The following is a 20,766-nucleotide window of genomic DNA, read 5'->3' as shown; positions in this document are numbered from 1 at the left end:
AGATTCTTAGATCTTTAGAGATTCAAATAATTTTAGAATCAAGATTCATATAGATCTTAGATTCAAGATTAATATTTGTGATAATTTTAGATCTATAGATTTTTATAAGTTTTATGATTCAAATAGATCTAATAATCAGGATTCAGATATGTGGTGTTCTTAGATTTTATGGATAGATTAGTTTACCTTTTAGAAAACACCAAATTGATCTGAATGGACCACCGTGAGAGAGAGCTGATCCGCGGATGAGCTGGTTGAGAGAGAGGTGGAGAAGCTGGCCGGAAAACCGTGAGAGGGATAGACTTGGCCGGCGGAGCAAGGCTGAGGGCCGGAAGAGATGGCTGGAAAAGAGATGATCGCCGGCGGATGGGATTGCTCAAGTGGAGAGAGTCTCGTGCTGATAACGTATTAAGATTTGAGAGAAGATTTATGAGAATGTGTTGTATATTTCTTATTGATTACACCACTATATATAGTGGTTTATACAAGGTGGAGTCAAATGGATAATTGATTACAAACATACTCTACATAATGACATGGTCAAACTTCATAAAGACTAAGGTTGAATGGGTCTTCCATGTGGCTGGATGTAACTCCCAATGGACTCTAGTATTGAACTTGTAAAGTCTAGGTTATGGACAATCCACTTGATGATTCATAACGGTTTATTCATTGTACCATGTTATTGCATTGTTATTAAATTAAACACTAACTTTTTTTTTGTTCAAAAAATTAAACACTAACTATATAGTAATATTACTAATGAAAGTGGTGGGGCAGAGAGTGGACAAGAGCGGGACATTGGCATAAATCAGACTGGTGAAGCTGTCTCTTGTGCTGTTGGGCACATCCCATGTGTTGTCACACTTCTCTTCTTTCTTTTGTATATAATTTCCAACAAATCATGTTATTCTATGTGATCTCAATTATTAATTACAACTATTCTATAATCAATTAGTTTCTATCTCATGGCCTCAAACCTTTTTTGTTTGCAAGCATTAGTCCGATGTTTCAAGATATAATTATTTTTTGTACAAATAAATTTCCAATCACCTAATGTGTTACATTGTATATGTGTAGTAACGAGACTAACAATACACATACAAGTTAGTTATCAATTATTATTTTCTCAAAAAGGTTATCAATTATTATGCCAAAAACACTGAAGCAATACATTGAATTTTTTTTTGTATTGATGAAATATCATAGTGTATCTCCACTTCTCGAGTTCAAAGACCAGAGGCAGATATATAGACCGTCATTAACCGCGGGAAGTTTCTTGGGTCCACGTAGGCGAGTGAGAATGGAATAATGACAAGTTACATACCTCGGCTTTAGCGAAAGAAACACCTCTCCCCATAAGAAGACTTTGACTTTTACGTTATTGTTTATATTTCTTTTTTCAAACTGCGAAGAGTAAAACGCATCAGTTATTTTAAGCTCGATGTACCTATTGTGACGAGACTCAATTATAATTAACAATGGCATACCGTGATGGTAATCTTGTTTGTGGTCCATGTTTACACATTTTAGGAGGGACAAAACTTCTATGCATTGTCCAAAACAATTTGTATTGAACTGACTAATCATTGACATTTCAGCTTTTTATATCTCCTTTTAAGTACAGTTATTATTAGTCACCCTTTCCATGGTGATGTGATTAACTTGTTTATAATTATGATTTCATTCTATTTAATTTCAGCGCCTTCTACAGTTCTAGTAAGCTCTTCCATCCCTTTTGTACTTTTACTAGTGTTTTTATGTAATTGTAAAATTCAGGTATTGTATTTAAGGACCAAGCTCTCCAAGATATTTTAGTTGGTGGCGAATATTTAAGTACGAACTTATTTGTTTGCATTTATTATTACAAATACAATATCTAAAATAAAAATTACATCTATTTCATTAAGAATATCAGTTTAGCAGTTTTACACAAAATAAAAAATAAATAAAATTTATTTATGATTTTAATAGTTACATTTTCAATTAATAGTCTTTGAGTTATTGTTTATAAACTCAATGCATTTTGTAAATAATTTTAAAAAAAAAATAATTAAAAATTTATTAAAAATTTAAAATATTATTCATTGGGTAACATAGAATATCAAAATGATATTAGTATTTGTCAAGAAAGAGTATTTTCTACGCCTAAATTCTAACTATGAGTTATAAGAAACTTAGGCAATTTCTAACCCAACTCCAAAAACACCATTTTAGTGTAATTTCTACACCAAATCTTCTTTAATCCAACTGCAAAAGTTACACCATTTTAGTGCAAAACTACAGTACTGCATTAAATTTGGTGTGTTACTATTCACAACGCCAAACACTATTAACTTCTTTTATTAACAAAATATTAATTAAATAAATATCAATGGCAAGATAAACACATATAAAATAGATAAATAATTATATAGCAATTAAATAATTACATATTGGAATAGTTTATTTTAGTTTGTTATTTTAATATTATTATATTTAAAATAATAAAAAATTATTTTAAAACGAATATTTTAGTGTTATACATTTTTGTGCAATATAATTACATAATAATTATATATATATATATATATATATATATGTATACATATCAAGTAATAATAAAATTTCTAACTAAATAATATAAAAATCAAAAATAAAATTTTGGTGTAAAATTTTGGTGTAAAATTTTGGTGTTGTGGTTGGAGATGAAAAAAATTTTTGACACTAAAATAATGTAGTTTTCACGCTAAAATGGTGTTATAGGTTGGAGATGCCCTAATATGTTCATACATATTACATAAGATAACTCTTCGGGGTCTGAATGCGAATACAAAATTCATATATACATACGTTTAATAAGAGAGATAGATAAATCAAGCAATGTTGGTTGGTTGGTTGGTTGAACACTGTACTAACTTCATTAACTCTCGACGTGGTGAATACATAACTATAGCAAGTACTGTACCTATATTGTTTTGTTACTCACATGTAGACAAAAACATCTATTTAACTCTCTGTTTTCTTTTAGTTTTGCATTGTTTTCACACACTTAAGTCAAATTAATTTAGGTCTACAGACAAATCCTCTTTACGCAACCAAATGCCAGAGGTTTTGCTACTTTATAGATTGCCACATTATGCAATGGATGAACATGCAGTTGAGAACATGCTTCAAACATGCCCACAAATCTTAGCTGAATGATTCACGTACTTTGTTATATATTCACTATAGTTTTACAAATTTTCAATATAATTCGGATAACATTTAAAATCTATAAAATCTGCGATCAAGTGAATGTATGTAATCAAATCATTGAACCAAATGAAATCTTACTAGAAAGATCCGTTTCATTCTTTAAACCAAGAGAACAATTCGACCACCTTTCAAATAGTTTATTGTTCTCTTAGTTTGAAAGATGGACAGAGAGAATCAAAAACAAAAGAGATCATGCAACTGGTCGGATCTCATAAAGCATATTCTTACCCTTATGGATAACGTTTTTTCTTCCTTTTTTGACATTCAAAAGACCCCTTACGGTTAAACAAAGTGCAACATGACTTCATTGTGTAACAATTGTCAAAAGAGGAATCTTCCTTTTTATTTTCATACCGTTCGAGCTACAAGAAAAAGTAGGCGTGGAGAGTATAATATAAAGTAATTACCATTTTAATTATTTGTTACGGAGATAAACATTGCGGTGTAAAGAAGTTTAATCACACCCGTAAGTTATGTTGACTAAATGGCCAGTTATATAATGCCATAACAATTAAACACACAACTAAGATGTTTCCAACTCCCGAAGATTTGATAATTATGACAAGATTAGTTTTAGATTTATAAGTACAAATCGCGTGAGAAGTCATCTAATTTTAATCATATAAAAGTTAGATAAAACAAACATTTTTAAAAAAATTAAGGACAGCTTCAAGGGAATATGTACAGCTAAAAGATCTATCGTCACAAGTCAGTCACCGACTTGAACCGACCAGAACGTGGGCGCTAATCACTACCGTTCGTTTCAAAAGAAATCGAACGCCGCTGGTTTGTTACTTCTACCACTAAACGTCGCCGCTTTCTTCGGTCTCCTTACGTCAGAAGGAATCTCCGGCGGAGTCAACGTACGGATAAGCGCAAAGTTTAGACCTTTGAAAAACGGATGAACCTTAACCTCCGCGGCGCCTCGCCGCGACCCGAGTCGTTTAGTCGGGTCCTTGTTGAGCAACCCGGAGATCAAACTCCTCGCATGAAGCTCGAACATGGTAGCCGGCGTATCGGTCGGGAAAGTCAACTGTCTTTTCACGATGTTACGGAGTATGACGTCATTAGTCGGCGCGGCGAACGGAGTCCGACCGTAAATAATCTCGTACAGGAACACTCCAAAGGCCCACCAGTCAACGGCATTCCCATGGGACCCACCCGAGGCGACTTCTGGTGCAACGTACTCATGCGTACCAACAAACGAACCGGACCGGGCGGAAACCGGTTCAGCCACAAAGAGACGGTTCGGCTCTAGCGTCTGAACCTTTTTGGACCGCAAGACGCGGTGGAAAAGCTTAGCGAGGCGAGTGAGTCTACGTGGTGAAGAACGTGGTTGATTCTCAGGCGAGGAGGAGGAGGATTCGACGGCTGCGATTGAGTCGGAGCATAGGGAGAGGTCAAAGTCGGAGAGCATGATGTGACCGTCCGATCTAACTAGGATATTTTCAGGCTTGAGATCTCTGTAGATGATGCCCAACATGTGTAGATATTCTAACGCCACTAGAACTTCAGCCGCGTAAAATCTGTTAGAAAATTATTTCAAGACAAAATAAATTATTAACATGTACAATAATATTTTAGCTAATAGTAAAAAAATGTAATAATAATTAATTGTTAATGTGATGGGTTGAAAAAGACTCTTCTTAACAATTCAAAGAACTGAAAAAGCCGACATGACAAGAACAGGTCAGGTTTTGTAAGAGAAGATACCAAAAGATGTACAGAGTCGATGCATGCAAGTTCGTATGACATTAATAATTTCCTTTTTAATAATCGAATTTTTATTCTTTAAAATAAAATAAAAAAGATAATTTTTATTACCTGGCGGAGGAAAGGGAGAATCTTCCGTCGGGCTGTCTATGACGAAGCGAGTGCAAGTCTCCGCCGGAGCAATACTCCATGACGATGCAAGAGAAATGCGAAGCTTCAAACTCAGCGTAAAGGGTCGGCAAAAAAGGATGGTCGAGCATCTTCAGAATCTTCTTCTCCATCTCAGCTCTGTGCATCTTCTTCTTCAACGCAAGCGCTTCTTTATCGACGACCTTCATCGCGAAATACGACCTCCGGCTCTCTTCTTCGTCTCCGGCGAGACGGCATAGGTAGACTGTTCCGATGTCTCCGGCGCCTATGCGGCGCATGAGGCGAAAATCTCGGAAGGTTAGGCCGTGTTTGCGCCGCCGGCGGATCTCTGCGTAGGCGAAGTCGGAGGAGCGGTGCGGTTTAAGGGAGAGGAAGCTTTCTTCCTCGGGGATAGTCGCGGTGGTTGACGGCGGTGTGTCGAAAGATAACCGGCTGAAACTGCTGCAGCTCTCTGTCCCGCTGCTAATAGGGGAGTTCGTGGTCCCTAAGCTCATCTCACTGTCTGATTCTCGTAACATCGATGGAAATCAAAGTAAAGAAAATCAAGAAACAAGGTTTATGTTTGAGAGAGACGAGGGAAGGAAGAAGGAGGAGTGTGTTTGGGTTTAGAGAGAGGCGAGAGAGTTGGTGAGGTGTATTTATGCTATGGAGGGAGGTTAAAAAAAAGGCTGTAACAGTAAAAAGACGTTACAGAAGCTTTCTTCTTTTTAACAGTGGTTAATAATTAAATATACTGTGTTTTACACTTTTCAACGCCATGTGAATTGAACAGAGAAAAATAAAAGGGAGCAAAGAGACCTTCGTGACGTAAGCGATTATGACACGTGTGGGAACTTGTCACGTGCCTCAAGATGCAGCAGTAGTAGCTTCCTTCCCCACTATCTTCTTGTTTTCTTTTGGTAATGGTGCAAAACTCCAAATATGGATTTTAAAATTTAGTGACTAATGTTTCGTTTATATTATTAGGTATACTTATTATTATTATCAGTTTATTGTTTCTAATGATTTGATATGATTATAATATGCCGACTATGGATATGCCTAATTATCATTAAAGACGATCCAGAGGCTGGAACTGGAAGGGACCCAACCTATGTACTAGGATGTTGTTGGCATTGTGTGGCTTCGTACTATGTCACGTTCCAAGTTTTGGATTCGAATCCAAGAAAGCTGGTAAGTTCTATATCGATGCAAATATTATATGCTATCTACCTAATTTGTTTTATCGATCTGATTCAGTTCCACCTCCTACATATTGTGTGTGGTTAAATTGAATATTGTTTTGCTACTTGAACGCATCTTAGACGTACAACTCTCAAATCTTGTGGACTGATCACTGTGAAAAGCTTTTTCTTCGTGTTCCAAAAAAAAAGGCTTTTCTTCTTCAGTTTACGTCGATTGTTTTTTGTGCATAAGACACTTTGATCGAATCTATTATTCCCGATTTGAATAACTGGTTTGATTATGCTTATACGACAAAAGTATTCATTCTTTACAATACTTATTAGCTTTTCAATTTCTGAATTCAGCTAAAATGAATCTATCACCGCAGTTGATGTAAGACTAAGTTTTGAACATGAATGAATGGGGAATAGAGGGGAAACGTAGCTAAATTTCCATGCACAATTATTTTAATTTTTAATTTTGTTTCAAAAGCCTTAAAAATGGACAAACATAAATATGCCCAACGCCTACGATACATTTGTCGCATAATACCTATGCTCCTCCGCTTGGCTACCATAACACGTTTTGAAAAGATGAAAAATATTCGAGAAAATTCTTTTCATTGGTTTGTTTTAATGTTTATTGCTTATTTTAATATTAACTATAACTTGATCCGCGCACCCGTGTGGATGTTAGTTTTTTTTATAAATGAATATTTATTTGTATAAGTGATAATATATTATAAAATTTACCCGTTTATTTTTTTTTAATATGACATTTCAAAACAAAATAATTTTATAGTTTATATTGAGTAGTTTTATTTTATCATGTAAACCCTTAGTTATATCATCCATTTATTTAGAATATGACATGTAAATTCACACAAATGTATTTTTATTTTTTATGGATCAAAATTTTAAGATAATATATAATAAAATTGTTGTATAAACTGTTTTTATGGATCAAAATTTATGATTATGTATAATAAAATTGTTGTTTACTATTTATTATGTATATGTGGAATTAGTAAAATAATTACCATATAATGTATGTAAAATAATTTTGAAACAGCATCAGCAACCTCTAATCAGATCGCTCGTGAAATTGCAAAAAATGTCCTCTGTGATGGTCGCCTGCAATCGTATTTGGCGTTAGGAGGACCTGCATGGCTGCATCAAAGGATCTTAAGAGAAACTATCTAGATTAGCTCATAGATCTTTATAAGGTTGAGCTTTTTCTATGTGTTTTCCTTGTATCTCCATTTCATAGTTTTTTTTATCCCCCAAACCTGGTTTTTTCCATTTGCTAATGCAGTTAAAAAAAAAATGTATGTAATTACGAAATGTATATATTGAATTAATTATTTTCAAACACACATATGTATAATAAAATAGGAAAAGACAAAGAATACTAAAAGTTAGGTTTATTAATTATTGTTGCTATAATTTTTAGTTAGAATTTGATTTTGAAAATGTATTAATTAAGAGGAAAAGAAAAAAATCCTATAAGGTAGGTTAATTAATAACTTCAGTGGCATGCCATTGTCGATAAGTTTAAAAACTAAAGACTATTTTATTTTTGTACTTCTTTTTTAATAATATATATAGATAGATAATAAAATGATTGTATTCGACAAACTAAGAATTCTAATTCTGTACGATTCATTGGTTTCTACTTAAAAGTAATTAGAAACAAGAGAGTGGTCTATTATATATTACTTCAAACATCTTATAGTTTCCTGTATAACACTCATTATCATGTTATTTTTGGTCCATTTCGAAGCATACCCTACTTTTTAGATTTGCAACAAATTAGCAATCTAATATCATGCTAATATTTATAGAACTAGAACTTAAAACTAATTAATAATAAGTGGAATAGTTGATATATATACATATATTACTTAAACTTTAATACTATTTCTTACAATTTATTTTTCTTCTATTGCAAACATAATTCTTAGGTTATACTGTATAGATCTGTTTCCCTGAGTTTAGTTTAAATTAAAATACATCGTAATCATCACAACACATAAATTTAAGTACTTAAGTATTGGAAACATAGGAAAAAAAATTGATAGAATGATGTGGAAAAATATTTGATTGTTTGGTGGAAGAGGCACAAAGTCATTAAATGCAGCAGCTAAGAGAGGCAAGAAGAGAACATAACTGACCTCTCTGAACTCTGTTTTAATAAAACCCCAAAGAGATATTCCCTTCCTCTGTTACCAAAAAAAAAGATATTCCCTTCCTTGTTGGTTCGTAAAGACAGTAACTGTTCCATTCCTAAGAGCATCTCCAAAAAGACACTCTATTACGAAGTTGTCAAAACTCTATATTTGAAGTTTTAAGGTATTTTTCTCCGAAAGCAAAACTTCAAAACTATTTGTATTTTATATCATGGTTTTTATATTTGTCATAATTAATTTAAATTCATAAAACTTTTGTAGATAACTAAGCACATATATAAAAATATTATAACAATATTAATTAATAAAATGTTATTACAATAGAAATTTTAAATAGAAATAACATAATTAATATTAAACTTTAAGCAAAATATCATATTATTCAATAAATTATTTTCGTAATATATATATGATCAACTAATGCATTTCAAAGTAAAAAAATAACTCTCTTTATTTTTAATTTGTAGATTACAAACTAAAAATTGTTGAGATCGAGTGATCTTAGACTTGTAAATACATTAGATCTGAACAAGAAAGTAAAAGAGAAAAAAAATGCTAAAAGACTTAACTTCAATCAATGATATTAATACTCGTGATTACATTCGATCTGAATAAGAAAGAATTGTATGAAAAAAGACATCAAAACAACAACAACCATCTTCGGTTACACATAATTTGTTTAGATAATATTTTGAGATTTGGAGGTTCCAGATCAAATTTACCTGACTATTAGTGTTGTTGTAATATTTAAATTGTTGTAATAGTTATGTCTTCATGTAAATTTTTTTTTAAAAAAATTGTTGTCAAGTTTATTTTGTATTGTTATTGTCTAAATCTAGTTTTAAAATATTTTTAATTTTATTTTAAATTTTTATTTAATTTTATGTATAAAACTTAAATTTATAAGAAAATGAAATTTTAGTGAGATATAAAATTTTAAGGATTAATACGATAAACTAAAAAATATTTATATTATAGATATATTATTGCGTTGTATTTGATAAGAGAATACAATATGCATATATATATATATATATATTATAGATACATTATTGTGTTGTATTTGATAAGAGAATACAATATGCATATATAAAATTTTAAGGATTAATACGATAAACTAAAAAATATTTATATTATAGATATATTATAGGTAATCCTTATCTAGGACTCTCTGTAATGGACTAAAAAGACTTGAAGAGCATTATAATTTGTTTTCCTCGACATAGTATCCACGACATACGTGGTCTGTTTTGTGATTGCAGATTTGTGTGCATCCCACGTTTGTCGTGCGGGGGAGTATTAGGAAAGGGAATCCTAGATAAGGATTACCTATCTTATGTTATATTTCCTATTTTATCTAGGGTTATGTCTTGGAAGTCGGTTTATGTCTTTGTATATATATTCACGTCAGTTGTTAATATCAATACAAGTTAACAGTTTACATTTCAATCTCAACCTTACATGGTATTAGAGCAGACGATTCTTTGGGATCGAAATTAAAACTTCCGCATTATAATTTTAGAGCTTTGATGGCGTTCATCGGTGGTGTTGACGATGAAGACGGTGAAGATGATCCGGATGATGACGTTGATTCAAGTGAAGTTGGGTTTTGTTTTTTTATTAGGGTTTTGGTTTTTTTATTTATCTAATTTATTTTCTTGGGTTTTGGTCGGGTGATCAGTGCAAAAGAATTCGAGGGTTTTAGTAATGTTAAGGGTTTATGGCTTTCACATGGGCTAATTCTTTTCCTGAGATTTATTCTATAGTTTAGAATATCTCAGTGTTGTTTGTCCATAGTTTGGAATATTTTTTGTAAGATATTATTCTAGAGTTTAAAATTTATCAAAGATGTCTTGTGTTATATCTCATAGTTTTGAGATTTGTTGGTTATAGTTTAACCATTACGGGGGAGTTTTAGTTATGCTCATGTTTTTTAGGTCAATTTGTTTAGTCCAAGTTACAGACTGTCCGAGATAGGACGATTGTTTTTGGAGTTGCAGTTGCGCCCACGAGATGTATTCTCATTGTCAAGACCAAAGAAGAGTTGAAGTTTTCATCCCTCATTGTCTAAGTCAACCTTTATACCCAGAGGAATCTATTGGTTTGTTTTCTTCGACGTAGTGTCCACGACATACGTGGTCTGCTTTGTGATTGCAGATTTGCGTGTTGCATCTCACGTTTGTCGTGCGGGGGAGTATTAGATATGTTGGGCTGGAAGATATGTATCTTACGGACCTAGATTGTGAAGCCCGTGAAACCCGTGAAATCCGTGAAGACCCTCAAGACTAAAAGGAAAGACTTGAAGAGCAAGTTAATCACAAGATATTCTTAGCATATTTACATTAAGTGTTTAGGAAAGTTAGCATTATCTAGTGTTAACATTATGTTAATGTTACCACTATATATATGCATATTGTATTCTCTTATCAAATACAACACAATAATATATCTATTCTATTATATTTTACAATTTAAGAATTATAAATGTGATTTGTAATTGTAGAGAGTAATAGGATATTCTGAAGCTCTTAGTTTAAGTGATTGGTCACTGGTTCACCTATATCTCGACCTTTGACTAACTACTACATCGAATGACTTCTGTCTTCTACATACTGTATCTTGCGGGGGTCCATGTCTTGTACGGATTAGTTCCCACAGCGGTCCAATTACTTCTCCCTCGAATTTATTTTAAGACGATTTAATCCGTTAGTTTTTGTGTTTAAAATCGTAATATATTCTGCAAAAGATTACATAGAAGTGGATGATGATTAAGGTTCATGACGGGCTTAACTTGTACCTAAAAGTGGATAGTGAGAATATTAAAGATTGGTTCGCAGAGATTAACTAAAACAGTGCAATTAATTAAAAGCATAGGATGTGAGGAAGACAAGCGGCAACATTTAGGAATTGTGGGGGTCTCTTTCTCTAACGCGACAGCTTTTTGGGTCCAAACATAAATTGGAAACTATCTAATAAATAATTCGTTTGGTTTATAGTCTCAAGACTCTTACGGACAAAAGAACTCTAATAAGTAAGGACAAGAATGCAAATAAATCCCTTAATATATATACTGATCTTCCAAAAGACACAGTTGCTTACAACCCAGAAAGAAGAAAAAAATTATGCAATTAGAAGAACAGTGATCTTGCAAATTCGGTGTGATCACCTTCCAATGCTTGTTTCCATGTGATACCATGTATTTAAGAAAAGATAAATTAGCTGATGATCCATTCCATGCACAAAAGGAGAAGATAAAGACCATAATTAACGGCACCCTTTAGCATGGCTCTTAAAGGGTGGGGGTCCACATTTTTATTAAAATTCAGCTATTCCTTCTCTTCTACAAGAAGCGAATCTGCTTTGGTTCTGGTACTGTTCGCGGATCACACTGACACGTGACGACCTGCGAATTATTCGTTTTTAATTTTTTTTTTTTTTTTAAAAATCAGATAATTTTTTTTTAAAATTTTTTTTTTTTAAAAATAAGAACCCCTTAACCCCCTCCTACCGTTAATCATGCTGTAATGTGGGGAACCGATTAGAGTTGAGTTATACAGTGAGCGAGCCACCATTAATCAGTTAAATAATGTTGCGTGCATAAAAAAGTGCAGCAGAAACTGTAACATATATATTGATATTTATAAAAGTAATTGCTTATAAGAATTGCGCCATATCAAATCATATGTTTCTCGTGTATATGCAGTTAAGAAATACATACATTAATACCTAAAATAATGATATTTATACATGCATATATACTTCACGATATGTGTCATATCTACATACACGTACGCTTACATGCTTGATTAGATATGTCATATATACACACAACAATCGGTATACATACAACAAACACACACTAGTGTCGCATTCTATACACACATTAAAAAAAGACATGGCAAGTGAGACTGCTTGTGGGCATGTCATACTTAAGAATGAGAATGATTAATATAAAAACATATACATATATACACACTAGTCACTATACGTATGCATAGAGGTGTGTATCTTTTGATTGTTAGCGCTTTTTTTTTTTGATTGTTAGCGCAGAATAAAATAAAACTGCTAGACCTTTCTTTATAATAGCGACCCATATCATAAAACTTGTTTGATATAAATTAGGAAACTACCCAAATAATTTCTTAATCATGCTAACGTCCACATCATCGGCTAAAAATTTCACATGGCATGTGTGACAATGCTACATACCTGGACTTTGGCAAGAGTTAGACGAATAGGGTTTCAAATAGCATGATAGTGATTTAATAGTTAATCACGCAACTACCGAGAACCGAATCGTATAATTAATTCGACGGTGACTCTCTTTATATTTTTATATTTTTATTTAAAATAGAGTTGCTTTAATAATCTTATTTTTATAATTTGAAAAGTAAATTTATCAACTATAAATAATAATAATACAATGTTTTCTCTAATTCAAAATTATATTTTTTAACAATGAAGTCCTACCTTTATGACTTTTACATACTGTATCTAAGACGTTTTCTACTGTATCGTGTGAGAAAAATGTAATTTACTAACTTAGATACAGTATGTAAAAGTCATTATATTTTTAAACAACGAAGTCCTAACTATATGACTTTTACATACTGTAATTTACTAACTTAGATACTTAACTAGACATATTTTGGTATGTGCGCAATATGACGAGGTCCTTACAAATCGTGTGTGAAAAATGTAAAGGCGTGCTTATTGTAAATTCAACTATCCCTTTCCTTGCCAGATCGAGATCTCTTTAAGATTTGGTATAGATTTTATGTTGAAAACAAGGTTTTTAAAACTTTAATCACTAATATAAAGTTAAGCAAAGGTGAAATACTAAAACCCCAACATGATATCGTGTAGACCACATGGCATATAATACTAATTTTAAGCACCCTGGATTTGGTCTATACTCTATATTCACTCTAAACCCAGACCAAATACTGTTGGTGGTCTACTTAGGTTAAAGGAAAAAGAAAACAACCCTACGATTTTATAGCACAAAATTTTAAATTATTGAAACAGATCGGTAATCTCTAGCTGATTAAATATTATGTCTCAAAGTAATGTTTCAAGATTTAATGTGCTTCTCATTGTATCTTTGGCGCTTCTGTAGATAAAATTAACATTTTTTTTATCATCTGAAGAAATTATATTAAAACGAATAGTATGCAAGTCTTACACATTTAACCCACCAAAGAATACACTCATTCCAGAAACATAAGACGACATACATTTATTTCATACAACTATTTTAGTGCTAAAAAACTTATAATTATAAAACTTTGTTTGTAATTTACATCATCAGAATCAGTCAAACAATTTCTTTATATTCTTATACATATATTTAACATCATAGTGTTTTGTTTTGTTTGGTGTAACATATCAATTTGTTTTAAACATTTTTTTTTAAAGTAGAAATCCTTTAAAAGTTCAGATAACCATGCTTACTAGCGGAGCTGTGTTCTCTGAATCCAAAACTAACTAAGCATGGTTTCTAAATTGTTCATATATACGGATTACTATATGATTTTGATTTGTTGCTACTTTTTAAAATCCAATGTCAAATTATACAACACAAGAAATAGATACCTTATTATATTTATTTATCTTTGGTGTAAAATAAATAACTTATTATATGCTATAAATTTCTTTCAATCTATCTTTTTCTTTTTGGAATTGCTATAGATTCATAGAGAGAACAATATATATTATATATATAACTATTAATTATCTAACACGTACTTTCCTTGTCGTTTCATGAGTCTAATTTAGTTTTTAGTAACCATTATAGCGTCAAAGTTTTTGGACGGAAATTATTGCATGAAAAAGTGGACAGATAGGGTTAGACTCAGAGACCTAGATTACTTTTATACCTTAATCTTCGAGATAACAACGTTTTGATAATTCCGGAAGAACTAAGAACATGAAACAAGTAATTAAGCTGCTATCCAAGAAGATTATAACATATTTTATCAAAAAAGAAGAAGATTATAATATATAATGGAGGAAAGAACAGTTAGTATATATACATAAATGTAAACTGTAGGGAAGTTACGTGAGGTTCCGAAGTTATTACCTCGACCGCTGCCGCTGTTCTGATGTTGATATCTTAATAAGTTAATTTATTAATTAATTGATTTTCTACAATTTTAATAAGTACTAACCAAGAGGGCAAACCGGCCGCCAATATTCCCGGTGCCGTGGTAGCCGACACACGGACATATTGTGTTTAGAAAACTGATTGAAGTTTTATGGCATTATTAAAAATGCATGGCGAAAGAAATGGTTAGATCTATACTATATGCAAAAATCATGGCATTGGTTTGTCCACCAAACGAACATGCATGACGCATATTTAAGTATCTAAATGAAATACGTTAGTACAGAATAAATTAATAACTAACGCAAGAATTTAAGAAAGAAAGACAGACAGAAAGGAAAGCAAATAATAGAGAGCACTAATTAAAACTTAGTAGTATAATAAAAATGTTCTTTATGGAGGTTTTAAAAACGAAACAAACTCGTTATAATATACTCTTTCCGTTTCAATTTAATTGTCATTGTCGTTATAAGATAAAATTTAATACTCTCTCCGTTTTAATTTAATACTCCGTTTTAATTTAATTATCGTTGTAAGATAAATTTTCCGTTTCAAAATAAATGTCGTTTTATAATTTCGGTGAAAAAATTATTGATTTTATATTCCAATCTATTTTTATATTGGTTAAAATGTAGTTACGTATATTGGTAATAATGTTTTTAGTTTAGAAATATGTAAAATTAAATGTTTTATTAATTAGTGTGTCTAACTCTAAAACGACAATTAAAATGAAACGAAAGAAGTATAAAGCAAAAATAACCCTCTCTAAGGGTAAATGTAGTTGTTGTAGACTTTAGCCAAAGACGCCTAAAATTGGAAAATCATAGAGAATCCAACTTTGCCCCTTGGAATTCTACAATATGCTTGTAGCTTAAGAAAAATATTTCTAGCAAGTTAATTGTACGTTATATTATTACTCCCCAAAACTGTTGACATTGTTCCCATGTCTCCTCCAATATTTTAATCTCCCTTATTAACATTATAAATTGTTTCACTCAAACGAATAGATTCTGCCGGCCCATTACTCTTTAATCTTTACTTTATTACGAAAAATTATCAGAACTCATTCTTAGAAAATACGATTTCAACAGGATATAGACACAGTCAGACATATAAATTAGTCTTGGACATAATGTAAATTAAATTAAGAACTACTATAGTTTACCCTTTTATATAGTAAGATAATGAGAAGGAGAGACGATTCGATTCGGGAGACAGAACGTTTTCATCTTTGTGCAAGTAATTAAATAATAAATCATTTTTGTTGACATGAAGAGCTTTAAAATATCTACTTCCAAGTATTGAAACAAAACCTAGGGTTGATGGTGAATACTATGAACTTATAAAGTTATATATAGTTAAGGGATCGCGGTAGCGACACTAAGTAGCACATTGAGTCATGGCCTGTCTCCCGATTTGAAAGAACCTTTTTCACTCTTGTTAACAACGTTGTTTTTTAACGACCTGAATATAACTACTTGCGTGGTTTAAATCAAACATAATATATCATGAGAAGAAACTGTTTTGACTTATTTGTCTTTCTATGCTGAAGACCCGGCATAGATCTTTTCTTCTTTTTATATTCAATTCTAATTCTATCTCAATCTCGTCGAGTCTGGAGATAAGTTTGGGTTTCAAACAAGCAAACGTCCAAATTGCTTCCAGGTCAGTTATGGACACAACCCAATGAAATATTCAATTTAGGGTTCCAATTATCTTAGAAGTAATATACAAAAACATAAACTCTCAAGAAAATTTGCAGTGCATATACACCAACTGTTCACTTTCACTAATCCCGTAATTTGCAAATTTGGAACTTTAACTGTTTACTTTCGGTAATGGCAACACTGACTCAATCAACCCTAAACAAACCTAATATTTTTATTTTTCTTTTTTTTTCTATCTGTCGACATTTTTTTTTTTTTTACTCCAATTGAATTTTATTAAAACAAGTTCAAAGCCTAGAGACCTTGCAAACTTAGAAAAGACTCAAAACACACAGCCCAGAATTGTAAATATCCAAACCGCTTAGGCCCAAGCCTGTTAAACATTCAACCCAACATCGCAGACAAGCGATTCGCCCTACCACGAGGAGCGACACCACGAACGTCGCCACCACCGGTAAAGTCGACATCTCTCTCTCTCTTTTCTTCTAAATTCATTTTCTACCAAAAATTCAACTTTTCACCTTCAAAACAATTCTTGAAATTATCTCAGCTAGTTTTTGTAAGCTTATTGCTCGTCTTTAATTCGTTGTTTGACAGACAAAAAACAAATATTTTTTTTCATTTGATTTATTTTGAAATCTCATATTTATGGTGTGTTTTTTGTGGGTTTTGTGGATCGGATCACCAGACCATCTCTGTCGTCTTGTCCTACCGACGTCCCCATGCTCGGATTCAAGCCTCGCTGCTATCTCTGTCTCTTTACGAAATAGATCGAGCAACAATAGTGATGTTCGTTTTATAAACGGCGGGATTTGCGGCAGCGTCTCAGAATTACAGTCATGACCACGGCAGATGCTGTACAAACAAACCAACACGGATCTGTTTATTCAGCCGCAGCGTCAAGTTCAACCCATCAAATACGACGCTGAAAATTTCAGCGGCAGCGGCCACCCCGTTTTCATGTCTCCAATTGTCCATTGCGACTACTTTTAATTAGAACACCAAAGAATTTGTTTCTGCCCTAGTTGTATTTTTTTGACGTCGCCGCTGATCGCAGCGTCCTAGAAAAGAACAGGGGTAATGGCTATTTCTTATGTTTTGCATTACAAGCCTTCCAACTTTTGGGTATTTTCGATTTGGTCCCAATATTTCCAAGTGTACAAATAACTTCACAAATAGGCCCTAGACTTTCAGATTCTATATTTCAACCCTTTTAAGAATTGTCCGAATGGTCTTGAGAGTCTTAGATGTTTTAAATTATGCCCCAAACTTTCTAATTTGCAGAAATAACACCTTAGTGTCACCTCAAACTTTTAATTGTGCAACGCATGCCCCGTTATATGCAAATATCGAGATTATTTAGTATATATTACCGGCTAACTATAACAATGTCAAGATAATTAGTACGCATTACCGGCTAACTATAACAATGTCGAGATAAATAGTATATATTACCGACTATTTCACAAACTACATCATTAATTAGTATATATTACCAGATAACTATAACAATGTCTAGATAATTTGTATATATTACCGACTAACTATAAAAAAGAGGTCAAGTAAAATCTTAGCCGGCTAAACAACCATTTTATCATATGTATCATGATTTGTTAATGAGTTAATTCTATGTTTAGTCGAACATGTAAATCTAATCATATGTTTTGTGATTTATTAGAGAGTTAATTTTTTTGTTTATCTGAATTGATACAAAATAATAACCACCAACTAATCATATAGCCGGTAAATATAAATTAAATACTAGCTAAATTGTAAAATATCCGGATAAATCAAAATATAACAATACTAATTTAAATATGATATTTAGAAGCTATATGTATAACTGGTAATTTTAAATCTAAATATCACTTAACATGTAAAATATCCAGTTAAAACATAATATAAAAATGCTAATTTATAAGAGATCTAAAAAGTCACATTATAACCAGCTAATTAACATATCAACAATCTAAGTTAAGCTTGCATTGTTTCAAAAGAAGGAGTTAAGCTAACATTATGCAAAATAAAATCAAGGAAAATAAATACAAAAACATATATATTTTTAGCCGGCTAAACATACATATATCTCTATTTTTTTAGACAAGAATCATCAAATGGAATCTACTGAACTCCAAGACATAGATTTCTTTAGCTCTGTTTACGAGCACACTAACTCAACTTGGTTCACTCATTCGTTGAGTATTGTTTTTATGGTTCAAAAAAAAAATTCTTCACTCCAATCACACACATGCATGACATCGTATCAGAAGACTCGGTTTCACAAAAGCCACAAAAGAAAGACGAAGATGAGAACCTTCCAGAGTTGACTTGCTCCAATCTGGCTCGCCTCAATCGACTCCTTGTTCATTGTTCACCGCCGGTTACAGCAGCCCAATTACTCCTTCACGCGAACCATCGCCGCCACTAACTCTGGTTTCTAGAACTTTGTATAGTTGGCCACCTCCAGCATAGTATCTGTAATCCTCTGGTGGTGTACTGCCGATGCGCCTGAGCCTATCTTCCGTTCATCACCGCTCCACCATGAATCACAGCTTGTATCTCTTGCCTCAAGTCAGAGCTTCAAACGGATCATTTAATTATATATTTATTAACCAAAGTTTGCTCTTTTATCTCTTCGTTGTCTCTTTCTCTTTCTCTCAACAGAGATGAAGTTTAAAGTAAATTGTAAAGTAATAGAAGAAACACATCGGTTATTCTTTATTGTTTCTCTCTTTCAAACATTCATAGGACTAGCAAAGTCTTTTCCATATTTGCAAATTACTAACTTAGTTATTATTTTCCGTGCAAATGGCTCAACTCTCAAATTGTTTACTTTTTAATTTTTTTTTTCTAAATATCTATGAGTCAAAATCTCACGATTGACCATAAGTGTTTTTTTTTTCATAAAATGTCAATTTTGTAATACAAATTTGGAGAAGTCCCTCAACAACACACTCAAAAGGTTAAGCTGAACTTGAATAAAAAGATGATAGTGGGGCTGTTCGTTTCTCCATTTGTCATCTCCATCCAACTGACAATTGTATACCTGAAAAACCAATACAAGAGTTAACATTCAGAAAATAGTATACACACAAACAAATGGATCATAACCGGACATAACAGAGAAGCTGATTGTACCTTAAAAAGTTCATTCCACCAGTCATCTGACATGTCTATGAACCCAAATGGATCATAGCCAAGGCCAGTTCTCTTGTGAATCAGCCGCTTGTATTTAGTATACTGAGTCTTGCAAGTAGTGTGTTTGATCCCAAATTTTTTCCAAGGATATCTTTCCCCATAAGCTTCATAGAATTTGTCAATGATGGACTGTCTCCCAGCTTCATTGATATTTTGCTTTCTGTCATTTCCTTTCAGCTAATTCTCAGTTGTAGATAGAACCGGGTTGGTTCATCAGTCCATGCAAGAGACTTTGGATATACAAATATTTAATAGGAGAACCTAACTAAACTAAGAGAAGCATTCAATTAAAAATGTACTTATATCAGTACCAGGGACAGAGGTCATTGCAACAAGTATCTACAAGAGAATAAAGTTCCAATGGTCAGTGGAATAGTTTAAGAAACTAGACAAGCTTAAACAAGACAAACGAGAGCTAAGCACAACTTTTTTTTAACGCTTTATTTCAATATAAAATTCAAGACCAAACTGGTCGTAGCAAGAATTAAAATTCAAGACAAACCAATCATGACTACCAAACTTGAAGGGAAAAGACGGTAGCCAAAACAAAATAAACATCTTAAAGGACAGCTAAGCACAGTTTTATATTCATCTGTTTGAGAAACCAATACACCACATCTTTAAAAGTGTACTATCAAACTAGCAAGGAAGCTTCAAACAGTGCTGAATCAAAAAATCAGTGAGCACCACTTAAGGGACAGAGCACCACTAACCTTCTCAATGCTCCACGAGTAACCTTCTCAAGCTTTGCGTTAGAATACTCTTGAAGATCAATAGCTTCTTGTCATATGGTTTATGAGCAAGTTGAAGAGAGAGACAATGTCATAGAGCAATCAAACCCATTTTTCATAATTCACAGAAGAACAATCAAACCCATCATTCATAATTCACAAGCTATGAGATTCTACTAGTGAGATAAGGATATTCACAAAAGAACAATCAATGTCAGAGAACAATCAAACCCATCATTCATAATTCACATAAGAATCAATGTCAGAGAACAAACAAACCCATCATTCATCATTCATAAATCAGAGAACAATCAAACCCATCAATGAACAGAGGAACTTCAAACAGAAGAAAAACAAAAAATCGAGAGAGACTTAGAGAGATACTCGAGAGAGAGAGATGTAGCGAGAGAGAGATGCGGTGAGAGAGAAAGGCGGAGAGGTAGAGGCTGAGAGAGAGAGGCGGAGAGATAGAGGCTGAGAGAGAGAGGCAGAGAGGTAGAGAGAGAGGCGGAGAGAGCTCAAGCTCCAGCGGCTTTCATTGCGAGAGAGATACGAGATGTGGAGATTGACGGCAGTGAGAGAGGTGAGAGAGATACGAGAGTGAGACTTGGA

At 32.7% G+C, this 20,766-nt stretch overlaps 1 protein-coding gene and 1 long non-coding RNA gene across 3 annotated transcripts; both read right to left on the bottom strand.

Moving 5' to 3' along the window:
• Positions 1-3,793: 3,793 nt before the first annotated feature.
• Positions 3,794-5,735, bottom strand: LOC106337346 (protein kinase PINOID). The gene is made up of 2 exons (XM_013776446.1): positions 5,062-5,735; positions 3,794-4,763 (listed from the first exon to the last, which is right to left on the bottom strand). Exons 1-2 carry the CDS (start codon positions 5,616-5,618, stop codon positions 4,001-4,003), a joined length of 1,320 nt encoding a protein of 439 aa, XP_013631900.1. The 5' UTR covers positions 5,619-5,735; the 3' UTR covers positions 3,794-4,000.
• A 13,364-nt stretch (positions 5,736-19,099) lies between these two features.
• On the bottom strand, positions 19,100-20,766 carry LOC106336739. Of its 2 annotated transcripts, XR_001268904.1 has the most exons (3): positions 20,137-20,766; positions 19,364-19,762; positions 19,100-19,271 (listed from the first exon to the last, which is right to left on the bottom strand). It is a non-coding gene; the product is annotated as an uncharacterized LOC106336739 (long non-coding RNA). The 2 variants fall into 2 exon arrangements; XR_001268903.1 differs by having other exon boundaries at positions 19,364-20,766.

Source organism: Brassica oleracea, chromosome C4, assembly GCF_000695525.1.
Source record: "Brassica oleracea var. oleracea cultivar TO1000 chromosome C4, BOL, whole genome shotgun sequence".
NCBI lineage: Eukaryota > Viridiplantae > Streptophyta > Magnoliopsida > Brassicales > Brassicaceae > Brassica > Brassica oleracea.
The sequence above is the reverse complement of the archived record's forward strand: the minus strand, read 5'-3'. Positions and strand labels throughout refer to the sequence as shown.